Source organism: Serinus canaria, chromosome 3 (genome assembly GCF_022539315.1).
Source record: "Serinus canaria isolate serCan28SL12 chromosome 3, serCan2020, whole genome shotgun sequence".
NCBI classification, from domain to species: domain Eukaryota; kingdom Metazoa; phylum Chordata; class Aves; order Passeriformes; family Fringillidae; genus Serinus; species Serinus canaria.
Window position 1 is genome coordinate 88635676 of NC_066316.1, and position 26424 is coordinate 88662099.

A 26424-nucleotide genomic window follows, 5' to 3' on the forward strand; every position below is an offset into this window, starting at 1 on the left:
GTTTGAAAGGGAACACAGAGATCTTGATCACAGGAGAAGCTTTTCTTGAATCAGGGTCCCCAGGAGAATATTTTTAATGTACTTGCTGAAGTGTTAAAATGAGCTGCAATTTTAGCTGCTGTATTCTAAAATTGCTGCAAAATCTGTGGTCTAGAATGAGGATCAAATGTTCTGTCTTACATCTCCAAGATTGTTACACTGCACAAGAAGGTGAAAAAGGTCATTGTTTCAGTAACTGGGGGAACGTATTCAGCAGTGTAATCATTACAATTACAGCTCCTCTCATATTTGGGAGGCAGACCAAGAAAACTGCTTTGGGTAAATTAAAACTAAAGATCTGTCCTCTATGAAATTCAATGGAAGTAAACATTCTTGAGAGACTGAAATATTATGATTGATGACAATAGAAGAAAAAAAAAATTGTATGCCATCTCTGGCCTGAAAAGACCCAAGAAATCTGGGAAAACTTCTACCCAGGAAAGATGATTGCAATTTTCTGACTTCTATTCAGACAGCTTATTTTCAGCAGCTTTCTGTCAGGATAGTAATGGATCAGAATTTGTCAGGAGATGCACTTTACTAACTGCAGTGTAGCAGATTTACTTAAGTCTTGATTTCTAAAAAAATAAATATATGTTCTGCATATGTGGAAACACAATATTTAAACTGTAGAACAAAGGGGAAAAAAGTGGGCTCAGTCTGAATAGGACTGTAAGCAAACAGATTTGCAATTTAAAAAAAAGTTAGATTGAGCTGCAACAACACTGTCAGATGTCTGCCTTTGATTTTAATAATTGTCTGCAATTTATTAATGTATCATGTGCAGCTAGGAAGGACCAGTCTCTCTTACTCCTAGAAGAGAGATAGTTCCAATGGAGTTAATTGGAAAGATCTCATGAATAATTTACTTACTCCTGTTTGCTTTCTTTTTTGTCAAAAGGAGATCCAAAAAGACATGAGAACAAGTGCCCAGACACTGGCAGAGATTGTGAAAAATACTGAAGCCTTCTTGAAAGAGAATGGAGAAAAGTTGTCACAAGAAGACAAGACTATTCTGGAACAGAAACTAAATGAAGCTAAGACAAAGTGTTTGCTCCTTAGCCAGAAGGCAGAAGAGTCCAAAAAAGAACTGGATAAAGCTATGACAACAGCAATTAAGCAGGAAACAGAAAAGGTGTTTAGGCAACTGTTTCATACCTTTATTCAAACCCTTTTTATGTCTTATGGTGTTAGTCGTGCAACTTAGTGTTGTGTGGTGGGTTGACCTTGTCTGGATGCCAAAAAGCCTTTCCATCACTTCCTTCCTCAGCTGGACAGAGGAGAGAAAATTTAGTGAAAGCCTTGTGGGTTGAGATAAGGGCAGGGAGACATCACTCACAACTGCTGTCACAGGCAGAACAGGCTTGACTTGGGGAAATTAATTTATTACCAATCAAATCAGAATAGGATAATGAGAAATAAAAATGAAATCTTAAAGATAACTTCCCTGCACCTCTCCCTTGTTCCTGAGCTCAGCTCTGGAGTTCTCTCCCTCATTCCCACCACTGGTGCCAGGGGGATGGGGAAAGTGGGTTGTGGTCAGTTCGTCACATGTTGTCTCTGCCACTCCTTCCTCCTCAAGGGGAGGACTCCTCACACTCTTGCCATGCTCCAGTCTGGGCTCCCTCAGGAGCCAGTCCTTTATGAACTTCTCCAACATGAGTCCTTCCCATGGGCTCCAGCAGGGTCCCTTCCAGGCACACTGTTCCAGTATGTGGAATGACCCCATGGGGTCACAAGTTGTGCCACAAACCTGCTTGAGTGTGGGCTTCCCACAGGGTCACAGCTTCCTTTGGTCATCCATGTGCTCTGGAGTGGGGTCTTCCCAGGGCTGCAGGGGGATCTTTACACCCCTGTGGCCCTCCATGGGCTGCAGGGGCACAGCTGCCTCAACATGGGCTGCACCAGGGGCTGCAGGGGAATCTCAGCTCTGACACCTTGAGTACCTCCTACCCCTCCTTCTGCACTGACCTTGGGGTCTGCAGAGATGGTCCTCTCACATATTCTCACCCCTCTCTTCAGGCTGCTGTTTTTCATGCTTTTTTGTTTTTACCCTTTTGCTATGTGATCCCAGAGTTTTTACCACCATTGCTGATGGGCTTGGCCTTAGCAAGTGGTGGGTCCATGCTGGAGCTGGTTGGCTTTGGGTCTGTTGAACATGAAGGAAGCTTCTGGCAGCTTATCAGAGAAGCCACCCCTGCAGCCCCCCCGATTCCAAAACCTGGCCAAGCAAACCCAATACATATTGATAAACTGTGGAGAGGTTAATATCATATTTCATTTGGGTAACTAATAAACTCTTGGTTTATTCTCTTATAGAATAAACAGCAACCTTTATATTAATCAAAATTTTTCTTTGATGTTAATGTATTTTAAATGGTTTATTTGTATATTTATTTGATACTTTGTGATCTTTAAAGAAGCTTTCTAAATTGAAACTGTTAAATTTCAATGTAGGTTGCAGCCATAGAACAGCTGGAAGAAAGTAAAAATACAATAGAAAACCTTTTGGATTGGTTATCAAATGTGGATAAAGAAGCGGAGCATGGCCGGAAATTTAAGCAAGTGATCGAACAGAATGGCACACACTTTGAAGAAGGAGATGTGAAAGTTTTGGAAGGAGAGGAGGATGATGTCAATGGGAATCTGCTGGAAATGCAGCAAGACATTGAAACTCGGGTGGATGGACTAGTGAAAAGCATAGATGATAATCTGAACCAGCAGTATCAGAAAGTCAAGGTATTGTCACTGGGTTTATTCAGCATTTAGGTGTACACTCCTTATTCAACATAAGTGAACTCAATCTCATCCTGTCTGTCACAGGCTTTGGAGGAAGTACTAGGAAGATAGTAATACACAGTGCTAGAAATTTCAGTAGTTAGAATATATTGCACATTTGTCACTTTTTTGCCATTACTGTAGCTGTTTCCTGCAAAGTGAGAGAAAGGACACATTCTGCAAGGTAAATGTAAAGAATCTTTGTGGTGAGTCTATTATTTTTTGTAGTGAGAAATTGGTGCAGGCAAACGAAATGCAAAAAGTAGCAATAAATTCATACTCTTTATGTGACTTTTTCAAAAATCTTTGTGATACCCAGATGATTCATCCCCTTTTAATCTACAGATTGCAAATTGCTGCAAATAATAGTTTACTGAAATTATAGTTTTTATTTCCTACAATTTTAACACATGGAAAAGCAGTGTTTCAAGGCTTCAGAAGACTGAGTTACATAAAATTACAGTGCAGCATTTTAAAAATAGATTTTCCTGGTAAGTTGGAAGCATTTAAAATAATAAGACTTTAGTTTTATTTGCTGACTTACAGCTGAGAAACCAAGAACCCTTAAGTGTGAGTTGATTGACACCTTCAAAAAATTATAATGCTTGTAGCTGATAGTATTTTGGATTTCCTTTTTTATTAAAAAAATCCCAAAACCAAAACCCCAAAAGCAACCTGAGAAAATAGGATTATTGGGTTTTGTATACATGATATTTTTACTTCTATTTTTTTGACAGTTAATTTCTGCACCTAGTGCCTACAAAATAATTGGCCACTGCAGTCATGGAAGAAAAACATACTAAACATACTGTTTATTTTATATAGCTCTTTTTTATGGGAGATGTTCAAGAGTGAATAATTTTTTGAAAGAATATATTTGAAATATGCTTTTCATTTGGAATATAGTACTAGTTCCTGGACTTAAATATTTTTATGAGATTGAAAAATATGAAAGCACAGATTGTATCTTGATTTTTAATGTCAACTGGACCTGTTTTATAACTAACTATATTTGATAAGAATCATGGCTCTTGATTTTGAAAAATGCAATTTCAAAACCCAAGTAATAATTTTTGTTCACTGAGTGTAAGAAGAAAGTATCTGTACTATGTTTGATGCTTTTACTCCTTTAGGTCTTCTTGTCTGTAATGGTAGCTACAATATAAGTAATGGGACATGGAGAGTTTTGATTTGGAAAGTTCCCTACCTTTGAATGTTTTATTTGTTAAATCCCATTTTGAAACAGAGAATTAGGAAAATTTTGATTACACTAAGTACACTACCATAAATGCTAAATAATCAGCAAATTAATGTTGTTAGGAAAAACGTTAAAGAGATTGACAAAGTCAAACTACAAAGTTGTGTTTTGGAATTACAGGGGAAAATGTTTGTGTGATGTATGCATCTAGGTGTTGCTGAATTGCAATGATGCTTGAACATTGCCACAGGGCCGTGGCTATATGGAAAAAACTACCATTGAAGATTTTGTAATTTTTTTTTAACTGCCCAGAAATATGGTGACCAAGAGTCACACTTTCACTAAAATTACTGACAAAATGTGGGGTTTATAATAAACAACATGAAAATTAGAAAAGCCTTTTATAATTTTGATGGTCTTTGTTTTACATGTCCTTTACTAAGGAACCATGTGAGAGGGTGCTGGTTGTAATTTATTCGTTTATTTGTAGGCTCAACACGAGAAAATTATTTCACAGCAGCAGGCTATCATAGTAGCAACTCAGTCTGCTCAGGCACTGCTTGAGAAGCAAGGGCATTACCTTACCCCTGAAGAAAAGGACAAGATGCAGAGGAACATGAAAGAGCTGAAGGCTCAGTATGAGACTGCTTTGGCTGAATCAGAACGAAAAATGAAATTGACCCATTCTCTAAGGGAAGAATTGGAGAAATTCGATGCAGACTATAGTGAATTTGAAACGTGGTTGCAGCAGGCAGAACAAGAACTTGACAATTTGGAGGCAGGGGCTTCTGACTTCAGCGGTATTATGGTCAAACTGAAAAGGCAGAAGAGTTTTTCAGAAGATGTTATATCTCACAAAGGTGATTTACGCTATATCACAATTTCTGGACAAAGAGTTTTGGATGCTGCAAGGTCATGTAGCAAAAGAGACGGTGTGAAGGTTGACAAAGATGGCATTGATACTTCAGCTACATATGCTGAAGTGCAAAACAAACTGGACAGAGCTTCAGATCGCTTCAAATCTCTCTATACTAAGGTAAGTTTTATTTCTACTGCATAGTAATGACTGCTGTAATTTATTTAGCAATTTAGCAGGAGGTAGCTGATGAAATAAACACCGTGAGAAATTGTAAATTCTTTGTTTCTTGAAGTTAGATAACAGAACAAGATGCTTTTCTAGAAGATGTACTTTAGTCAAGTGTCAGACAACTAAAGATCTGAATGGTGATACTTTGTGTTATAAGGAAGAAATGAGAACAGAGTTCTTCATTGTTCTTTCCAGTCTTAAACATGCTCTGAGACTGTGGCAGCTCAGAATGCCTTGAGTAATGTTTTGGGGAGGAAAGAAATTGTAATACTTTCAGATGTATAATATTACTTTATGTCACTTGCAATATTTCCCACATCTGTTTATTTACTTGACTCCCTGATAATAAAATGAGTGTAAGAAGAGAAAGACTGTGCCAAATATAGCATGTAAAGTTTTAATTTTAATTTGTATCCTGAAATAGTTCGTCCTGATATGACCTTTGTTGTCAGCATTAGGCATGAAAGAACTTAGTGATTTAAGTACAGCAATTATTTTCCACTGCTCTGCCAAGTAAACATTTTATCCTTTACAATATCAGATTAGTGTCTAACTAATGAGTAATTAGCAGTGCAAAATCCTCCATGTACCTTAGAGAGGGAAGGTAATCTAGCTCTCTGTGCCAGGTTCACATATGGAATCTCTGATAGAACTAGAAAAACATCACCAACTAGTCTCACATGCCAATTTCCAGCTGTTTTCAAAAAACCAGGTGTTGTTCAATGTTGATAATATTCCAGAACTGTGAACTCTTGACATAATTATTAATCAAACCATTGAAGAGAGAGTTGCTGTCAGTAGCCTTGGACTGCTATTTCGTATTTTTCTAAGATCATAGGTGAACTGAACTCCTTAGAGCTTCAATGTCTACTGGTTCAGTGTTGGTCTGCAACAGTGGCCGTATTTATCTGGAAATTTTTATCTCTGTAAGGTTTTCATACTCAGAAATGTAAATTCTATAAAGACATGTATCTGGCTGCATGGTTTAAAAAGCAGTGTAAAACTTGTTTTCTTGGTTTGTCAAGACAGCAGTACATTTACAGCAGCACATTTTCCTTTTCCTGCTAAACTAGTATGAATAGGACGGCTAAATTGAAAACTCTATTGACATGTTAGATTTCTCCAGTTGGTTTATTGAATTACTTCGAGAATGAATGTAAAGATCCCATAGCAAAATTTTCAGAGAGCTTATTTTTATGCACATAAAAATCCCATGCCAGCAGCTTGATATGTCAATTTTCCAAAAGCTATCTTTTCCATATATGCATTTACCAGGGTTATAAGGGACATGCTTTAAATATTTGACAATAAATACACAGAACAAAGTAGACCTTTTGTGTCTTTAAAGACAGAATTCTAAAAAGTGAGATTGTCCACAATTAGTGAGATTTTCCCAGCTGTAAATAAATTGGTAGTAACCTTTTTTTTTTTGTTTTTCGTAAAAGTTTCTTGCTTTTAATAAATACTTAGATTGCTTTTACTTTTATATAAATGTATTTGCACATGTGTGAGACATGATTTTATAGGCTTGTATGTTGCAGGAATCTTAAAGTCAGTTCTTGGTTAACTGGTTATATAAATAAGCAAGTTCTGTGCCTGCCCACCAGATGGAGACCAAGTACCATTTGTGAATATTAAAATACAGTCTCTGGAAGGTTCAGAATATAAATATTTAATGTAACTGTTTATAAATATTATTACTTGATACAATCAGATTTTGCTTGTGAAACCATCTCCAGAAAGTCTGAAAGAGTTTCACTGACTTTTTTATGTGACAATTCTCTGTAAACATTTTGGGGCATGCTAACATATAGGACAAATAGGATCTTGTTCAGATGAATGAAACAAAGCATATGGCAATATCAAACCATACCACTTTGGATTCACTATACAGGTAAGGTAGTTATGAAAACAGTACTCCACTGTCCGTATTTTAATGAGCACACATTTTCCTCCTGATTTAAAAAAAAAATTCTAGCTTCTGGTGGCTTTCTTTTCCACTTGCTTTCCATGTTTTTGTTATCAGAGTTCTCGTAAAGAATCTTTATATTGCTGAACCAAACATTATTCCTGAAGTTTTTCCTATTCTAGTACACCAAGTAAGATTCCAGTTGCACACCTGCATCAGTGGTTTAATCCTAAATCACCCTTTAGGAGCACAAGCTGGTAAGACCTGCATAGCCTTTCCAGCTGTCATGTCTTAGTTCAGAAATCAGTTAGTGAAATGATGGCTGGAAAAAATGATGCAGTATAACAGGAATGAATGTATGACTTAGAGATTGGTAGCACACAGTTTAATGCCTGTGTATTTGCTTTTCTTTTTTACTCTTTTAGTGTAGCATCCTTGGAAATAACCTTAAAGACCTGGTGGATAAATACCAGCATTATGAAGATGCCTCATCTGGACTTTTGTCAGGTCTCCAGGCCTCTGAAATAGCTGTGAACAAACAATTGTCAGAGCCAATTGCAGTGGATCCCAAAAATCTCCAAAGACAACTTGAAGAAACCAAGGTAAAAAGCTTTGAAATACAGCAGCACTTTTGTCCTAAAAGGAACTGTTTTTTGTCTGGAAAACAGGATGATCTAATATCATCCAAGTGGCTGCAGGCCAAATTCTTGCCTTGCATGGGGGCATGCAGTTCTCTGGTTCTGAAATTTGCCTGTCCAGAGAAATATCTGGAAAAGCACTGGGTGAAAAAAAATGGGGTACCAAGATGCCATTAGTAGTGGTGAAAGCAAGATGTGTTTTCTATCTCTTAGCAAATTATAGGGTGAAATCTGGAAAGTTTTTAAACTAAGAAAGGATTTAGTGATTATGGTTTGCTGTCAGAATAAGGCTTGGATAGGGTTCCAGACAGAGCAGTCCATTTGATTGTTGTCTGTGACTCTGATTTTTTTCTGTTCACATTTTGTGTTACTTCATTATGAAAGGGCTCATACCAGGTGAACAGTGTGATGTGAGTAGTCTGTCTGCCTGTTTCAGCTTCACCCAGTGCTATAAACCCTGCAGAGAGTGAATTTAACATAATTTTGTTGCACAGAAAAAGTGTTGTTTATTTTTCGTCACTGAGGAGGTAACTCATGACTTTATGTGAATCCTAGTATAGGCAAGACAAATTAGTGATAGAGCTTCTGGATAGCTGTATAAAGTGTAGGTTTGGAGAAGGCTTTAGGAAGCCAAGTATATGGTGAGTAATATAAAGTTTCATACAGTCTTCATCTTTGAACTGAGTATTATATTTTCTTAAGCAGATTCAATCACCTGTACTATTAAAAAATGGAAGATTATTTGTTTTTTAGTGAGCAAGACTAATGGTCAGGCACTTCCTCACTGTTTTGTGTGTGCTTGGTGAAGTATCAGTGCAGGTCAGACACATTTGCTATTGAAAAATCATAGTCAATGGCTTTTGGAAAGTACATGCTTTAACCATTTCTCTCACATTCAGCCTGAGCAGTAGTTACATTTATCTATGGTGTCTTTCAAATGGGCCACTGGAAATGCCCAGCACTTTGGTGCATGACAGCAGAAGGAGAGAGATCACAGCCATGTTTAAGACAACAAAATTAAAAGTGTGAATTGTGCACTCCTAACAATTGAATGTTTAGGTACATTTGTGCTTCCAAGCACTGAAAGAGTAGGAATAAAACCAATTACTGTTTGAAGCTTCATTTAAACTTTTTGTTCCTTATTCCAAAATGAATTATATTCTCTACAATGCAAATTTTCATGGATGTAATACAAAAGGAGTGAGTGCTAGAGTTCTTTTTATGAAATGTCTACATGGATTACTTGCCACACAAAAGAGCACTCAATGGCTATGAGTTGGGAAGAAGGGAGAGGGGTCAAAAGATTCAAAGGAAGGGAAAAAACAGGAGGCTGAAGAAAGCAAGCCAATTAATGAAAGCAAAACAAAGAGTATTTCAAGGAAGTCAGGTGTTGCAAGTTAAAGCTGTCCCTTGTAGCAAACACATGCAGCTGATAATCCAGCTAGACACAGACCTTGGCAGCATGGTGAGGTCTAATCTTTTTATGGGGATTAACTGTTCTTCAGAATATTCTTCACTGCCTCTGGCATCAGCTTGCTTGCCTTCTGTTAGCATACAAGGTTTTCTGGTACATCTTTTTCTTTGTTTCTTTGTTTCTTTCTTTTATTTTTTTTCTTTTTTCTTCACAAGTGCTAGCCTAAGCCTCTTCACATCTCTTAGAGACTCATTGTGTCAAATGGGTCAGCAAGATGATCTACTGTGCTCTGGCACACTCTTATGCCCTGGGTACCAGTGCTGAATGCACTGACAAGATTTCTTTATGCTGGCAGGGCACATAGGATTACCTTTTAATTCATATATTCATTAAGTATCAATGAATATAAAAAAAATAAATGAGATGTCTCTTCATTTTGGACTTGTATAAGTTTCAAGTGAATCAAAACAAACATTAGCAGAGAGGCCTGAAATAATTTAAAGATTATTTACCCTAAAGTACTCCAACCCACTAGAGAGATAAAACATCTAGAAATTGATTCAGCCTTACTGTTTTTGTTGACTCTGGAGAAAATCATGGCTGGGCTAGTGTTCCTTGGTTAGATGGACAAACCTAGGCAAAATTCAGCCACACTGCTTCAGGGGTTCCTGACTGTGAAGGCAATCATCTTGTTTCAAGCTATTCCTGTTTGTGCTTCAATATCAGCCTGATCCTTTGTCAATACCACTGCTGGTGAATGTGTAACTGCTGCTGATTGTATGCTTTTCCCTCTGAATTGTTATTAGATGCTGAGTTGAAAAATGTGTTTTTAATAGTCTGTACAAAGGGTCTTTAGAAACAATTAATCAAAAGACACATTTGAAGTTACATGCAAGAAATAAGCTGGGTCAGACAAGTATTCTAAAACATAAGGTAAAAAAGATGAACTAAATGAACTAAACTAGTGAATGAACTAAAACAAGGGCCAGAAGGTTAACAGCAGCCATAACCACTGGTCAGGATTTTTCTTAAGGAGAGGTCACAAATAGAGTTAGTTTATTCCAAGTACTGAGTTTAGGTTTTGTGACGTATCTCAAGTCTTGCTTATGTAAATATCAACTGTACTGAAAAGTATAACTGATAAAAGTGGAATTTTACAGGTTCTTCAGGGACAAGTGTCTAACCACCAAATTGCTGTAGAAAAACTGAAAAAAGCTGCTGAAGTGTTATTGGACACAAGGGGAGAGCTGACACCAGACAAAGATGAGATTCAGAAAACACTGGGTAAAATTGCTTTTCTTAATGCCTCTTTTCTATCACTTGTGTCTGCATGCATGTTCTGGAAGAGAAAAATTACAGAGCTTCCACATTCTTATGTCACTGTTGAAGTCCATGTTTTGTTGAGTCATAAGTCATTACAACACAGTAATTTTATTGTTGGTCTCTCTCCTTCATGGATCCATATGCTATTTGCTGTCATTTCATTTTTCTCTTTTTACAGAAATATGGATTGCTGAGCAAAGGTGGTGATTTGCTGAGGATCATAAATTCCTCAGAGGAAAAATGACTCCAAGGAGCCTGTTTACAAGCGGTTATTTGAAGTTTGCTTAGCTTAGGAATTACTTCCTTCTAACTTTAAGATACTGCCCATGAAGGTGTTGATTTTGGCAGGCTACCAGATGCCCACCCACCTTCTCTCTCACTCCCCTTGCTCAAGTGGATGGGGTAAAAATTAAGGTAGAAAAGTCCACAGGTTGACATAAAGATGGGGAGATCACTCACTTTTTACTGTCATGGGCAAAATAGACTTGACTTGGCAAAAATTAACTTTCATTTATTGCCAAATAAAACAAATAAGCAAATAAAACATTGGGAAATGCCAAACAAAAACAAATTACAGCAGCATTATCCCCCACCCCACTCTTTTTTCCGGGCTTACCATCACTTCTTCCTTCCCAATTAGTCCCCCTCCCTCCCTGCCACACAGTGCAGTGTGGATGGGACATGGGTGTTTGTGGCCAGTCCGTAATTTCTTTGCCGTGGCTTCCTCCTCACGTTTCCCCTGCTCCAGGGAGGGACCTCTCTGCAGGCTGAAATCTTTCAGGCTAATGTTCTTCCAGTGTGGATGTAGGGTGTGTTTCCTTCAGGAAATATCCACCTCCTCTAGCCTGGGTCCTCCATGTGCTGCAGTGTGGTTATCTGCTCCTCTATCCTCCACAGACTTCAGGGGAATCTCTTCTCCACCACTTGGAGCATCCCTCTTTCTTCTCTGACCTTCATGTCTGTAGGGCTCTTTTCATACTTTCTTGTCCCTCATTTCTCAGTCCCATGCAGTCTTTTCCCTTTTCTTAAGTGCATTTTTCCAGTGGCACCACCAGTTTGGCTGAGGAGCTCAGCCATACCCTGTGATGGGTCAGCTGGAGTTGGCTGGAACCATCTGTCTTCCATGGAGCAGCCCTTGACCCCCTCTGTTTGACATGAGCCAAAAAACTTGTCACTAACAAACCCTTACCACCACCAAAACCTTATCACCTACACCTAATACTCTTTCCTATCAATTGTCAGAAGTGTCAGCATGCCATTCACCTGTCACTGTGTGAAGTTTTGAAGTTGCTCTCTGTGTATCACCCAGCTATCTCTTCATAGAATCCCATAAGTAACTTGCAGAACTACAAAACAGAACAGTGGTGGCTTGACTCTTTGGAGCTGGTGATAAAACTCTATGGGAGGTGCATGGAGCTTGTAGCTTTCAGAGAGTTATTGTGAAAGTGTTGGATGTGTAATGAAGAACCATCTGGAAGAACCTCTCAGATCTCACAGTAACATAAGAGACATAATTGTAGAAGAGCTGTCTTAATACTCTGCTCTTTTATTTCCTGGGAACAGTCAACAGCTGTCTTAAGGTAGAGCTACTTGGAAACCAGTTTCTAACACTGGGAAGTACAGCTGTATGCTATTCCCTCATTTCCCTTGTCCAATGTGTATCTTGCTCTGTTTGAAGTTGTTGGTCTTTCCTTCCATGTTTTTACTGACTAAAGCTGAGCTTTTTTTCTTCATTCTAACGTAGCAATTTTTGACTCAACTGGCAAGTGCTGGTGAAGTAAGCTAAAAGCTTAGTTTGGCTAGAAGAATAAATTGAAATATATCTTCTCTTTATCAGATGATATTGTGGAAAGATATGACAATTTATCCAAATCTGTGAATGAAAGGAATGAGAAGCTTCAAGTAACTCTGACACGATCCCTAAGTGTGCAGGATGGTTTGGATGAAATGCTTGATTGGATGGAAGGAGTTGAAAAGAGCCTTAAAGAACAAGATCAAGTGCCTTTGAATTCTGCTGCTATTCAGGACATTATTAGTAAAAGCATTGTAAGTAGCCTTCTTTGAAAAAAGAAACAGTTGTGTGATAGTTCAGATTTAAAGAAAGAATTAAAATATTAGGTTGGTACCTTTTATGGATTAAAAATACTTACTAAAGAGAACTGTTGCATGAAGTGAAACTGCTCATAAGGATTTTTGTAGCTGAAATAGTTACACCAGTGGTCCAGCTGTAGTGGTTTGTTGCTTTATATGGTAGATGAATTTCACTTGTTAAAATTTAGTTGCAAGTAATACAAAGTACTTCTTGTATGTTTCAGATGCTAGAACAAGACATTGCAGGTCGCCAAAGCAGTATAAACACTATGAATGAAAAAGTGAAGAAGTTCATGGAAACAGCAGATCCATCCACTGCATCCACACTGCAAGCTAAAATGAGTGAGCTTGCAGGACGGTTTTCTGAAGCAAGTAACAAGCATAGAGAGAAGCTTATGAAAATGGAGGAATTGAAGACTAAAGTGGAGTTATTTGAAGGTCTTTCAACAAAACTACAATCATTTTTAGATGAGAAAAACCGGGCTCTAAGTGAGACAGAGGCACCAAGAAAGGATGTCAGTGAAGTGTCCCAATACATGCAGGTACTCTAGCATTCAATTTGTATGTGTTGTGGGTTCTTAGTCTAACTGACCTAAGTAACTGAATAAGGAAAAAGGCATGGTGGTTTTTTTTTCTAGCATTGGTTGCTTAGCTAAAATCAAGAGTTTAATTTTGAATGAGTGATTGTAAAGTCTAATATGAAGAATGTAATCCTATTTCGCAGGAAGCTAGTGTAGAACTGGCACAACACAAGAAGGATCTGGAAGTTTTGAAGCAGCTCCTTGAAGAACTTTCATTCCATGCTCTTCCTGGAGATAAAGCACTGGTATCAGAAAAAGTAAATGCTTTGTCAAAGAAATTCAAAGAGGTAGAGGAGACAATAAAAGAAAAGTAAGTTGGATAATCAGAGTGCTTCCATTTTGACTAATAACAAAGTGTGAATGTTGTGATTACTGCTATCCTTTTGTATGCAATCTGAAGACATTGCAGTTGACCACAGTAAAAAAGGGATTTTTTTCTTGGAAGGAAAAGATTCTATTTGAAAATGCATCTGTAGTTAGTCTATCTGGCCCAAGTTCTAAAAAAGGCCATAAAGATATGTAATTTTTCAATTTTTGTGACATTCACGGGATTCTGGGCAATTTTAAGAAAACCCTACTTCTCCCCTTCTGTGATAGAGCATAAATTGCTGCTTGTGTATGTTGCTTTAGAGTATTTTTTGGCATCAGGCTGCAAAGGGAAACTGTAAGAGATTCCATAGAAGTTACCTTTGCAGTAAGACGAGGTTTTGCACATTCTGCTTACAGTCATAAAATAAGCTTTTTGGCACTTTGAATATATGAATAGCAATATCAGATTAATAATATTTGTTGATTAATTATTAGAAGGAATACTGTCATTCCTTTGTCTTTAATTGTCTAGAGAAGAGGATGTATCATCTTGCCAGAAACAAATGGATGCTTTTGAGCTCCTTGTAGAATCATTAAAGAAATGGATAAAAGAGACAACAGAACGAATTCCAGCAGCACAACCCTCTCTGAATACAGAGGAGTTGAAGAAACCTTTGGAGGATACACTGGTAAGCCTTTGTAGAAGTGAAATCTGGCTGAGGGAAATAAAGTACCTATTACTTATATTGAAATACAGATTTAAGGTGTAAGCAGCCACAGTAATTGGGACTAGGGGTCTGCATTTACTTTCCCATGTGCTTTTGTAAGTTTGCAACAGATTCCCAAGCAGCAAAGTTGTTCCTTTCTGTACACTAATTCTCTTAAGTTTGAAGTCAGTTTTGTAATGAACAAATTACTGTCTTTCTTAACCAGAATTTAAAAGATGAATGGACATTAAAAGCACCTGAACTGCAGAAAATGAACAGCAGAGGAACTTTGCTGTGTAACCTAATCACTGCTGTGACTTCTCCTGCAAAACTGAGAGCAGTTGCCAAATCAGGTATGCTTTTGTATAATCAGGTAAGTCTAACATACCAAGAATTTTTAAAACCTTCAAGACATGTTTCACCCTTGGATTAGCATTCTGAATATTATGGCTTGTGAGAAAACAGTTAGCCATGTCTCTTCTGACCATTGTTGGCTGTGATCCTATTTAAACTGTCTACCTGCTGTAGTATTTCAGCACACATTCTCATTGTTTTACTCTGTCAAAATAATGTTAAAGTGTGATGATGTAAAAGTTTAGCATGTCCTAGAGTTGTTATGTAATAGTGAATAAAATTCAGTTTCACAGTTGCCTTCACCTCATCCCAGAAAGCTTCTGAGAATGAGAAATTGAGTTTTTCTGATCAGTGTTGGGTGCTTCACATATCCATCAAGTCTTCAAGCAGGAGAAATACAAACCTTGCTTTGCAAACTCTGATGTACCTGCACAGAGATACCTATTTAATGGCCAAAAGGCTATTCTGTGACACCAAGCAAACACAGAAAGGTTTGCAGATTTGTGGAGTTTTTGTTAGAAGGGTAATGAGGAGATGGTTTATATAAAAAATGAACCTAGGTAAATGTACTCATCCTACCATGAGTATCATAATTAGTATTAGTCAGTGTTTTACAGCACAGAAGGGAAACAATTTTGTATCTCAGCACGATTTTCCTGGGCCAAAACTTGTTTTTTGTCTACACCTTCAGCTAAATTCTACTGGCAATCATAATTTAAAGATAGCAAGCCTGTTTCCATGATTTTTTTTACTCTAGTGCTAAATATTAATTTGTTTTACAGAAACCAGTAATTCTGCCAAGTATCATTCCAGACATAGTTCAAGGACATTGGGACATTTTAATGGCAATAAGCACATTTTCAGTCAATTCTTGAACTGACTAGGTCTGGAAATAAATTCAAGTGTGTTGGCCTTCATTGGTCATCTGTAAATGACTGGGAGGTTGGGGACTGACAGAGGATACCTACTGGGCAAAAGTAGAACACTTTCTTTCTTATATCTCTTTGTAATAGCTGCCTCTAGTTTTGGTGTGGTTTTTTTTTTTTTGTTTTGTTTTGTTTTGTTTAGTTTGTTGGGGTTTTTTTTTACTTTAAATAAAAATCTTTCAAAGAACATTTTGGAATCTTCTATGATCTATTTGTTCTCATTCCTCTGCCTCTCTTCTACTCGTGCATCCAGATAGAAAAAATAGTTAAACAGCTATCACACAAGAGCAGCTATAATCCTCCAGACCAGAACATTTGCCCTCCTTGACAAGAGCTGTACTGTCTATCACTTTACTGTAGTTATAAATACCAGAGTCCAGCTAAAAGAGTGTGAAATATACAGGACTCTGGCTGGGGTCTGTGACTTCTCTTATCTGGTTTGTTTTCTCTTGCCATTCTCCAGCTGCCACTAATGTGGTCCTCACTGTCCAGCTGGTACTGTGCACAGCCTTTTCCAAGGCAACCATTAATCTTCCTCTGCTAATTGCTCTTCTGGGAATACGTGTGTGCAGGGGAGCGGGAAGTGATTCTGCCCACAGCTCTCTGCAGTGTGATCTCGTGGCCCTGCTCTTTGGTCTGACTCCATTTTACAAAGCCCATTAGCTCTGGTTTCAGAGGCTCTGATATTATGGTTAATCAGTAGGGCTGCCTTGGTGAGTGGCTGCCTCAGAGTAAGGATTTCAGGTATAAGAGTGCCACATTGCAATTCCTATCATGGAGCACATGCTTCAGTCTTGCTTATGACAAGATAGGGAGGGATTAATCCAGTTGGTTTCAAGAGCTTTCTGTACAGAGTTACAATGCATATACACCAGAATCTTTTTTAAGTTGGAAAAGACCCTTAAGATCATGAGGTCCAAACATTAACTCATCGTTGCCAAGTCAGCAATAAACCAAGTCCCCAAGGAGCACATATACATGTTTTTAAAATACCTCCAGGAATGGTATCTCAACCACTTCCCTGATGGGTAAAGGTGCCCTAAGTAAGCAGTGCCTTTGGTTGTGGTGTCTGCAACAAGCACTCTGGGCCTTCTTGCTGTTTAATGTTCAGTCCTCTCCCCAGTCACAGCATTTGCCAGCTCATCCTCTCCCAGGCTATACCTGTCCCAGCTGGGTAAAGCTGTGTTCTCAGCAGGAACAGGGTCCTTTGGGGGAGAGGAAGGAAGTGCTGTCAGCAGTTCTGGATGTGAATAGGCCTCACAGCTAGGGCATAGAGCTTTGGCTCTGGTCAGTGAGCAGCAGGACTGCTGATACACCATACATATGTGCACCCTTGTAAGGCATGCATGTACACCCAGCCTCTATGCACATGCTCTGCCTAGGTGATACCCTTATGGTCCTGGCTGGCTGGAGCTTCCTTCTTGAGGTTGTAATGACAGCTATGGATCATGCTGTTTTGAAGAGGAAATGAAGTGCTGGGGTTATTGTGGGAAAAGGCTCAGATAAGCAAGAGGCTTCATCTCTTTTGATCCACAGGTGGCACAATTTTAAATGGTGAAGGAGGAGCTCCAGGAACTCAAGATTTCTTGAAAAATAAAGGTCAGTAAAAATTTCCACATGTGATAAAGACTTGTTGCTTGCTAATTACTGTTAAATGTGGAAGTATTTTTAAATGCTGTACATAAATCTGCTTGTAGCAGTCATTATTAGGCTGAAATTTCACATCACCATCACATAAGACAATTACATTGACTAGGGCATGATATTATAAGTAGTTATAACAATACCTATCTTATTATTTTCTTTGAAGACCAACCAAATCTGGCCTTGTTTTCTGAATCAATATATACTTTTATAAATGTATATGGGGATGGCTATTTTAATATAAGATATGACTTTTGAGAAATACATTTCAATGGGGATTGAACTTTAGCGCCCATCAGTATCCACCACATGTGTATACACAAATATGTATATACAAAGACACCCATTTTATATACATTTGTATCACTGTGACCCACTCTTCCATAGAAACAAAGGAATTTTTATATAAGGACTTTAGAATAGCTGAACTGTAGCCCAGTATATTCAACTTTTGGTCATGGAATTGTTACTTAAAATACTAAAACAGCAATGTGTAGAGGGATTGAAACATGTCTATGCACTTGTATGTATCGAAATGACGATTTCTGTGAAATAAATTCTTGCAAATAGGAAATTACATTAGCTCATTCAGATGTAGTGTTGCCACATTTAGAGTGGATTGGGAATAACTCTAACATATTCAGTGACTTCTTATTTAGGGGACTATTAGTTCAGTACTGTTTCACTACAATCAGTATTGCTTCAAGGGCTTGTACCTTCTAACACAGTCTTCATGCACCTCTTTTTACAGAACTGACAACTGTTCAACAAGCAATGTCCAATATAAATCACAGCTATGAAGATCTGGGAGTTTTATTGAATGAAAAGATTTCAGAACTAGAAAGTATGCTTTCAAAAATGCAAAATATCCAGGAAGAATCAACCTCAATGATGCACTGGTTGCAAAAAATGGAAAAAACTGCATCAGACTGGGAAGCTGCTCCAACAGATAGTGAAGCAGTTAAAGCCCAAGTTGAACAACATAAGGTACTTTGTGTCTTCAAACAAATACTTTTTCTTGTTGTTATTAGGCAGATGCTATGAAATAACTGATACCTCAATCTAGCTTAATGTTACAGAGAGTATTTAAATGATCCTACTAAGCATATTAGTCAGGCTTAGAGCAAATCTGGCAAACTGTGTCAGTGGAGTAAAGGAATACTGTGTCAGAGAGAATGAGTTTTGCAGGTCAGAAAATAATCATTTTGGTTGACAGTTTGAAAAGGTGAGGCTATGCTGATTGTGCAATAAACTTTTTTAATCTCAGTAGTTTAGAGGATTATAATAGAATACTTTTAATATGTGAAGGGCTGTATGTGTCCTAAAGCTGTTTCTGCAGCTGCTGGCTCACTGATGCTCCACAGACCTCCCGTTCTCTGCAGCTGCAGTGGCTTATGTCTCTTCCAAGGCAGTGTTTCTCTTCAGCAGCCCTGTCATGCTTGTTAAGTTATAGAGCTGCACAACAACCCCCCTCCCCCTTTATAATTGACATGAGAAAACCACTGATTCAGCAGTAAGCTTCTGTCCTGTTTCAGCATTGGAGACTCATGCTTCCCTGGCAATGAAGGACAATATTTACACATGTAAGGTTCATCTAGAAATGGAAATGTAATGGATAAGGAAAATTCTTTTCTTGCTTGTGATTGTATATAAACAAAGACAGAATTAGATTTAACTGAGTTTCTTTTATACTTGGCGGGTCACCCTTAAAAATTAACCTGACCAGCTACCAACTTCCTCAGTGTTGGATAAAATTCAGACTAAGTGTGAAAGAAAACCAGCTCTTTTTTCTTAACAGAGAATGTGCAAAGCTATCATGATCATCTAACCCGCAGTGTAGTAATAGAAAAGTATTCACAAATAGTTGGAAAACTGAGTGAGTGCCCAGGCAAGAGTCATCTGATGCATTGGACCTTTTACTAGAAGTTCTAAATCAAGTACAGTTTGTTCAGTCTGGGTTTTGGATAATTAATAAGAAACACTCACTTCTGTCTGCAAGAACAGCATTAATTAGGATTTGCTGGAGTATCTCGGCTTAGAGATCTCAGGTTGTGTTCTGTTAGGTTTACACTTAAAACTCTGATTCTCTTTAAACTATGGGTTTAGGATATCTACATTAAATTGTCTGTGATAGCAGGACTCCTACTAAAGTAAAGGAGGCCACATCACACCCCTCTCTGTTGGAGCTAGCTGGGTTATTTCTGCTGTGAACTGTAGTTTGCATCAGTCAGTTTGCCTTCTGTACACAAATAGATTCCAAGTATATGTGGATATGATGGAACCTAGTGAATCTTACTTATCTGAATTCTTCTAGTTCTGTCACTTTTTTCAAATTAAGCAATAATGATTAATATAGTTTATATCTTTCAGGTTCTCTCTTCCAAAAAAATTGACTAGCAACATATGTCATTATAGCATGTTTTGAGATTCATAGCAGAAAAGTAGTATGTATAGGGTAGATATTTTTTTATCTTCATGTTTTGCATCTCAGTATTATGGACTGCAAACTTTACCATTCTTCTTTAGTGTCTTATTTATTTTATCACCTATATTTTCAGCTTTTTGAAACTGAATTAAAGCAAAGTGCAAATAAAGTGCAGGAACTGAAGGACAAAGTTACTGAGCTGTTGGAGAAGAACCCTAACTCTCCTGAGGCACCTAAGTGGAGACAAACATTGGATAAAATAGGTATTTCAATAAAGCTATATTGTAGCTCAGACTGATTTGGAAGTTGTTTTATTATGATTTTTTTTAATTTATTAGCAATAACAAGTATTTTTAATACCTTGTTTCCTCTTACATCCTAAATTCTATGGAAATCACTCCATTTACAAACATGTATATCTGAAGTAATTCCAGTGATGTCCCTGGGCTTTGAATTTGTATTAGTGCACAGGCTATAGCTTGACTCCCTTTTTGAGAGGCTTTATCTTTTTCAAACATTGTGCAGCTAAAATATAATTGGCCAGTTACAAGCAACATATATATTTTGTTCTTTTTACAAAATATAACAGATTAAGGTGATTCTAATTTCATGTAGAAAATGGTTTGAGTTGTTGGTTGTGATCTTCTGTGTGTATTTTTCCCATGAACTAGTGGCTTTTGGCATTTTGTGGGTTTGGTGGTTTTTGCTGTTTTCTAAAACTGTATAAATGTTGCTAAAAATTTTTTAAGAAGCCAATGAAAATAAAGAAAATGACCTTGCTTAGTCAATACATTTTGAGATATTATAGCACCTAATTGTCACGAGCTTTTAAAAATTGTTTTATGTTAATCATATTTTAAATAAATTATAGGTTAATAGCATGGTATGTCAATCTTGTTTCATAGAGATAGGCATTTCCATTGCTATACCAACAATAATTTTAAAGCTGAACATTTTTCCAGTCTGTCCTGATTGTTTCAGAGTGAAACTCTGAACAAAGTTTAAGTGACAGGTAAGGTCTCCAACAGACCCTTAGTAGAGCTGAAAGAGGATTTATACAGAATGAGCAGAGGACTGTGAAGCAGCAAACGGAACTGTAAAAAACAGGGATGAAAGTCAGGGACAGGGAGACTTAGCAAAATGCCAGAGCTGACTGAGCAAGCAGTGACAGTATCACAGAGGGGAAGGGGGAAGTTACAAGATTAAGACTCAAAGGCTGCTCTGGAAGCCACTTGCCATAGTGGAAAAGACCACAGACTGGCGAGGTGTGAACCTACGCTCACACAGTGCTTTTGAAATACCTATATGCAGAATATTCTCATTGCCCATTATTGAGTACCTGGTTTAAATTTCTTAGATGAATGTTTTTAGATGAATGATACAGACATTTGAAAGAGCTAGGCTTTTTCACAGGGCTGTTCAGAGTTGAAGCCTAATTTTTCTGCTTCTGATCCCCCTTGAAAACTTATGAGGCTTTATTATTGAATAAGCAGGGATATTTGTCTATCTAAATCAGGCACCTGAGTTATAACTGAGTAGAACCCTGTGCCTTCTATATCATTTGAGACTGAAGCCTAAATTTGGGGGTATTTCCTTTAGTAATATTCTAGTATAATTTTATTACAACTGGAATATTCATTGCTTTAAAAATTCCACACGTGGCTGACTGTCATCCAAGTGTATGTGGGTCTGACTTAAAAGATGTTATTTGCAGAGTCACTTTAATAAGGCATCTGGAGTTAATCAGCATGAAGCCTTATGAGAGAGCTCTGTTTATGTTTCATATGTAGTCTGCTGTCTCACAATCCATCTGCAAGAACATACATGCAATGTGTTAACATTACCTTTGTTAGATTCTAAATGGAAAGAGCTCAATCAAGTTACCTCTGAGAGACAACAAAAACTGGAGGAGTCTTCAAATTACCTGATCCAGTTCCAGACAGCAGAAGCTCAGCTAAAGCACTGGCTTGTAGAAAAGGAGCTAATGGTCAGTGTGCTGGGACCATTGTCAATTGATCCTAATATGCTGAATACACAAAAGCAACAGGTTCAGGTGAGTTGTGCCAACACACATTATTGATTTAAGTTTCTTCTGTCTTTTTACTATTAGCAAAGTACTATTTTGCATCTAGAGCAGAACATGGTTAGTATAAGCCATTAGATTTGTTTATCTTTAGGTATCAGCATACTTCATACTTGACTACAGTAATTATAAGAAAAAATTATCATAAAAGTGAAAAGAGATCAGAACAGGTAAAGAAAAATGTTGAGGAGACGTTGGTCAATATCAGTATAGTTTAAAATGAAGTATTTGAAACATGAACTATGATTTAATACTATGTGAAATACTATGACTCAATATTGGTTTGTAAGTGCTTCAGAAGTCTAGACAGATGGCATAAGACTATCATGTATCACTTCATAGTCCTTAAAAGGTCAACCTAATTGACTTAAAAAAGGTTTGGAATGTTCTGTAAAGTAAAGCCATTATATTTGTCCCTTCTTTTGCAAGCACTGTGACTTGCTGTCAAAAAACCCCAAAACAACTGAGAACCAGTGATATAAACTTAAAAGGTCTTACACTACACATTCAGACATTTTGTGAATTAGCCAAATAGTTTCAGTTCTGTAATAAAACATTGCAATATTATGTCAGAATACACCTTCTTTGAAGTTGTTTCTTAAGACAAATATCAAAACTGTCTAGGAAAGAAGACGCTACTTGAAACTAACCAGCACTTACTTTGCTTGGTGTGGTTACTTAATTACTGTAGTATTAACAGAATTCATTGTTTACTTGTATCTCCTGGTTGAATTTCTATTAGATGATGTGTAAATTCACCTCTTTTTTTTCTGTTTCTTTGATGTAGATACTTGGAAACAACACAGTTTATGTAGAAGGCACATTTATTTCACTGGCTTTTAAACTTGGATCCAGTCAATAGTAGAGCTTAGCTACAACAAATTCTACATGATGTTTTTGTCAGAAGCACTTTTTTCTCATGAAGTAAATCCTTTTAAAATTCTCTTTTTTTCCTAGATTCTGCTCAAAGAGTTTGACACCAGAAAGCCACAATATGAGCAGTTAACTATGGCTGGGCAGGGGATTCTGGAGAGACCTGGTGAACATCCACCCTCACATGAAATTGTAAAAGAGCAACTGGCAGCTGTGGCACAAAAGTGGGACAGTCTAACTAGCCAGCTGAAGAAGAGATGTGACCGAATTGACCAAGCCATTGTGAAAAGCACAGAGTATCAAAGTTTACTCAGAAGTCTCTCTGATAAGCTAAGTGCCTTGGATAGTAAACTCAGCAGCAGCCTGGCTGTGAGTACACAGCCTGATGCTGTGAAACAACAGCTGGAAATTGCTAGAGAAATGAAGAAGGAAATAGAACAGGAAATGAAGAATATAAATGCAGCACAAGCTCTTTGTGAAGAGCTGTCAGCACTGGTTGGGGAAGAGTATTTGAAAGCAGAACTTACAAGACAGTTGGATGGCATCTTAAAATCATTTAAGGATATTGAGCAAAAATCAGGTTAGTTTTTATTTAAAGAAAAACAGTAACTAAGGCATAAAGTAAGGTAAAAGTTTGTAATAGAGGTGAACTGAGCCTGGTGCCAGCTCTCTATCCAATCCAACCCCCAAGCAATTTTACATTAGAATTTAGAACAATCCCAATGCCTTGAAAAGGTAAGAACAATGCTTGGGGTCTCTAGTGAATGGGTTAGGAGATAACTTGGAGTAAAACAACAAGGCTTTTGTAATGTCTTCCTTCAGGTGCATCTTCACTGAATAAAGGAAAGGAGCTACCAGCTTCATAGGGGCAGAGTATAAACCAAAATAATAATTTTTAGGCAAATACCAGTTAATGGCTTAGTGAAACACAGGGGTAATTGTATAAAACTGCCTGTGACAGAAAGGGACTGGTAGTCTGCAGCCTCTCCTTACCTTGTGAACAGAACTGAGCAAGTAATACATTGCAAGTGATATCATACTTTGTTCTCCCTAGCAGCCTCAGTTTTGGGGTTTTAATTTCCTCTGGTCATGAGGAACTTCAAAGAACCTCCCTAGGAGGATGTATTGCCTGTAGGCCATGGGTTAGACACTACTGGGTTATACCACTCAATATTCCCTGTGCTTACACTGCCTAGTACCATGAATCACAATTGTGTGGTTTTTACCACCAAAATCTGCTGAAGTGGGATCCATGTAGACACAGACTGGATAAAGCTCACCTCATTTGATTCAAATCCAATACTGCCTTCACTGTTCTTCTGTATTTCAGGAATGAGTCTGCCCCTTGCAAGAAACTTGGTTGTCTGCCAGTCAAACTCCACATACTAAGGACTGGCTTTCTGAAAATTAATGATCATGCATAATACAATCAATATTAGTTATTTTTTTTACTGAATACTAACAGGTTCTGCTAATGAACCTCTGTGCTGCCTTCTCCTTTGTAGATAACCACGTTCAGCAGCTTCAGTCAGCGTACACCACTTCTCATCAGTTCCAGCAGATGTCAAAGGACTTTGAGGCCTGGCTAAGCAAAAAGAAAGAAGAGCTGAACCAGGCTCGTCCTGTGTCAGCCAAGCTTGAGGCCTTGCTATCACTAATTGAAGAACAGAAAGATTTTAAGAGGACAATGACTGATCAGATTAGTTCCTATGAAAGAATTGTTGCAGAAGGAGAAAGTATCTTACAAAAGACTCAAGGAGATGACAAAGCAGAGTTACAATCCCAAATTGCCACACTCAAGAATAACTGGGATGAAATGAATAAAAAGGTAAAAGAAAGGGAAGATAAATTAGCAGATTGTCTGGAGAAAGCCCTCAAATATAAGCAGCATGTAGAAAATCTGCAGCCATGGATAGAGAAGTGCCAAAGTAACCTGTGTGAATTGAAAGTTGGCATAAACCCTGTTGAAATAGAAGATTCTATTGTTCAGGTGAGGGCATGGCAGAAGGACCTGGATAAACACCACGGGATCATGGAACTATTAAATAATTCTGCTGAAAGTTTACTCAATGCAAGTCAAACAGATAAAGAAATTATTCAAGAAGAAACTAAGGTGCTGAATGAGAACGTGAAAGTGGTTACAGAACAGTTGCATAAGAAGAGAGAGTGCTTGGAGAATATGGCACAAAGACTGAAAGAGTTTCAGGACTCATCCAGGGAAACTGAAAGACAGCTTAAAAGTGCCAAAGAGCATCTGGAAGCTCATGACTCACTTGGACCTCAGTCATTCAGTAACAAACACTTGACAATGATGCAGGCCCAGCAGAAAGCCTTGCAAGCTTTAAAGCCTCATGTTGATTTAGCAAAAAAGCTTGCCCAAGACCTGGTGGTAGAAGCTTCTGATTCAGCAGGTGTTTCTGACCTCTTACTCCAAGCTGAATCTTTGGAGCAAGAATACACTTCAGTGAAGCAGCAAGTTGAGGATAGGTGCTCATTCCTAGAGACCAAACTTCAGGGAATTGGCCATTTCCAAAACAGCATCCGAGAGATGTTCTCTCAGTTTGCAGAGTTTGATGATGAACTTGATAGCATGGCTCCAGTGGGGAGAGATCTCAAGGTACTGCAGTCACAGAGAGAGGACATCAAATATTTCATGAAAAAGTTGGAGGATCTTATAATGAATAATGAAAATGCTAATAAAAACTGTAAAATTATGCTGGCCACAGAAGCTGAAGCTTCTCCTGATCTTGTTGGTATAAAGAGAGACTTGGAAGCTCTAAATAAACAGTGCAACAAGCTAAAAGACAGAGCAAAAGCCAGGGAAGATCAAGTGGAGAGTACTATTTGCCGTGTTGAAGAGTTTTACACTAAGCTAAAAGAATTTTCCAGTCTGCTTGGGAGAGCTGAAGAACATGAAGAGTCACAAGGTCCTGTTGGAATGGAAACAGAGGCTATTAATCAGCAGCTCAATACATTCAAGGTAGGAAGATTGCTTTCTTATTATTATAAAGTATTTTACCACAATACCATTTTATTAAACACCATAGTGAAAGAGACTGGTTAAGTGCAGACCTTAGAGGAGTCTTGTTTCACAGCAGTCTGTTCTGCCTGTATGTATTTTATCTGTTTTAAGTGGGGATCCTGTGCTCCAGAGAAACTTTCCTTTGCCAGAGCTTGGCAGACACTGGGAATTTTACATCTCAGCTCCCAATTCCTGCACCCCAATTCCCTCTTCACCTCTCTTCACTGTCTTGTTATCTTGCCTTTCTGTTTTTGAGAAACTGCATATTGTCTCTATTTGATGTCCATGTATTACACAACTTTCATCTTTTCCGTGGTGTGTATTTTAGACTCCAGTGTTCACATACCAGCCCACATTCACTTTGCTCATCTGAGTAGCTTAGGTTTTTTTCATCTGGATATAGGTTTCAGCATATTTAGGTTTAAGGTGTTACCTTTTTCCATTTTCTGTTCTGACACACTGACCAGTTTTACCTCACTGAATTCCACCCTTACCTAGAAACATCCTAATAAAAAGAAAACAGGCAAAACAATCCTCATATGATATTGGGTTTTTCCTGTACTATCCTTATCCAAAATGCACTCCAGAGTTTCTGTGTGTAGCTTTTTTAATTTGCCAGCTAGCAATCCATGTCCAGCTCAAAGAAATGCATTGCAGTGATAGTGAGTATTGAGATTTGCTGCTGAAATAAGTACAGATATTTGCTTGGATTAGGTTACAAGAAATGAATTTCCAGTGCTCACCAGAATGATTTATAGATGTAAGCAGTGTTTGAAAAAGATCATAAATCTCCTAGTGTCTATATAGTAGCACTGAATATTCTGAATAGCTTTGGTTTCGTTCCAATATAATATTGATTCAAATGTTTTTATGACTTGTACATTAGTTGACACTTGATGATAAAGCCAAACCTTCATTGCAGGATTTGATAAGCCATGCTGTTTGATGACCTTGGAAAAGAGTCATTACATGGCTGGCCAACAGAGGGTGCATTTTGCTTGTTTAAGCCATATTGGAAAGGAA

The 26424-nt window shown here is 37.8% G+C and overlaps 1 protein-coding gene across 1 annotated transcript in view; it reads left to right on the plus strand.

The window, feature by feature from the left end:
* Positions 1-26424, plus strand: part of DST (dystonin) — a 288933-nt gene that overhangs the window by 188803 nt on the left and 73706 nt on the right. Inside the window, 16 exon segments of the mRNA XM_050972635.1 lie at positions 941-1174; positions 2497-2778; positions 4506-5051; positions 7437-7613; positions 10224-10347; positions 12224-12432; positions 12702-13019; positions 13202-13368; positions 13900-14056; positions 14301-14427; positions 16891-16953; positions 17750-17985; positions 19557-19686; positions 21277-21476; positions 22464-22959; positions 23885-25359. Of these exon segments, the coding sequence (XP_050828592.1) occupies positions 941-1174; positions 2497-2778; positions 4506-5051; positions 7437-7613; positions 10224-10347; positions 12224-12432; positions 12702-13019; positions 13202-13368; positions 13900-14056; positions 14301-14427; positions 16891-16953; positions 17750-17985; positions 19557-19686; positions 21277-21476; positions 22464-22959; positions 23885-25359 (4941 nt within the window).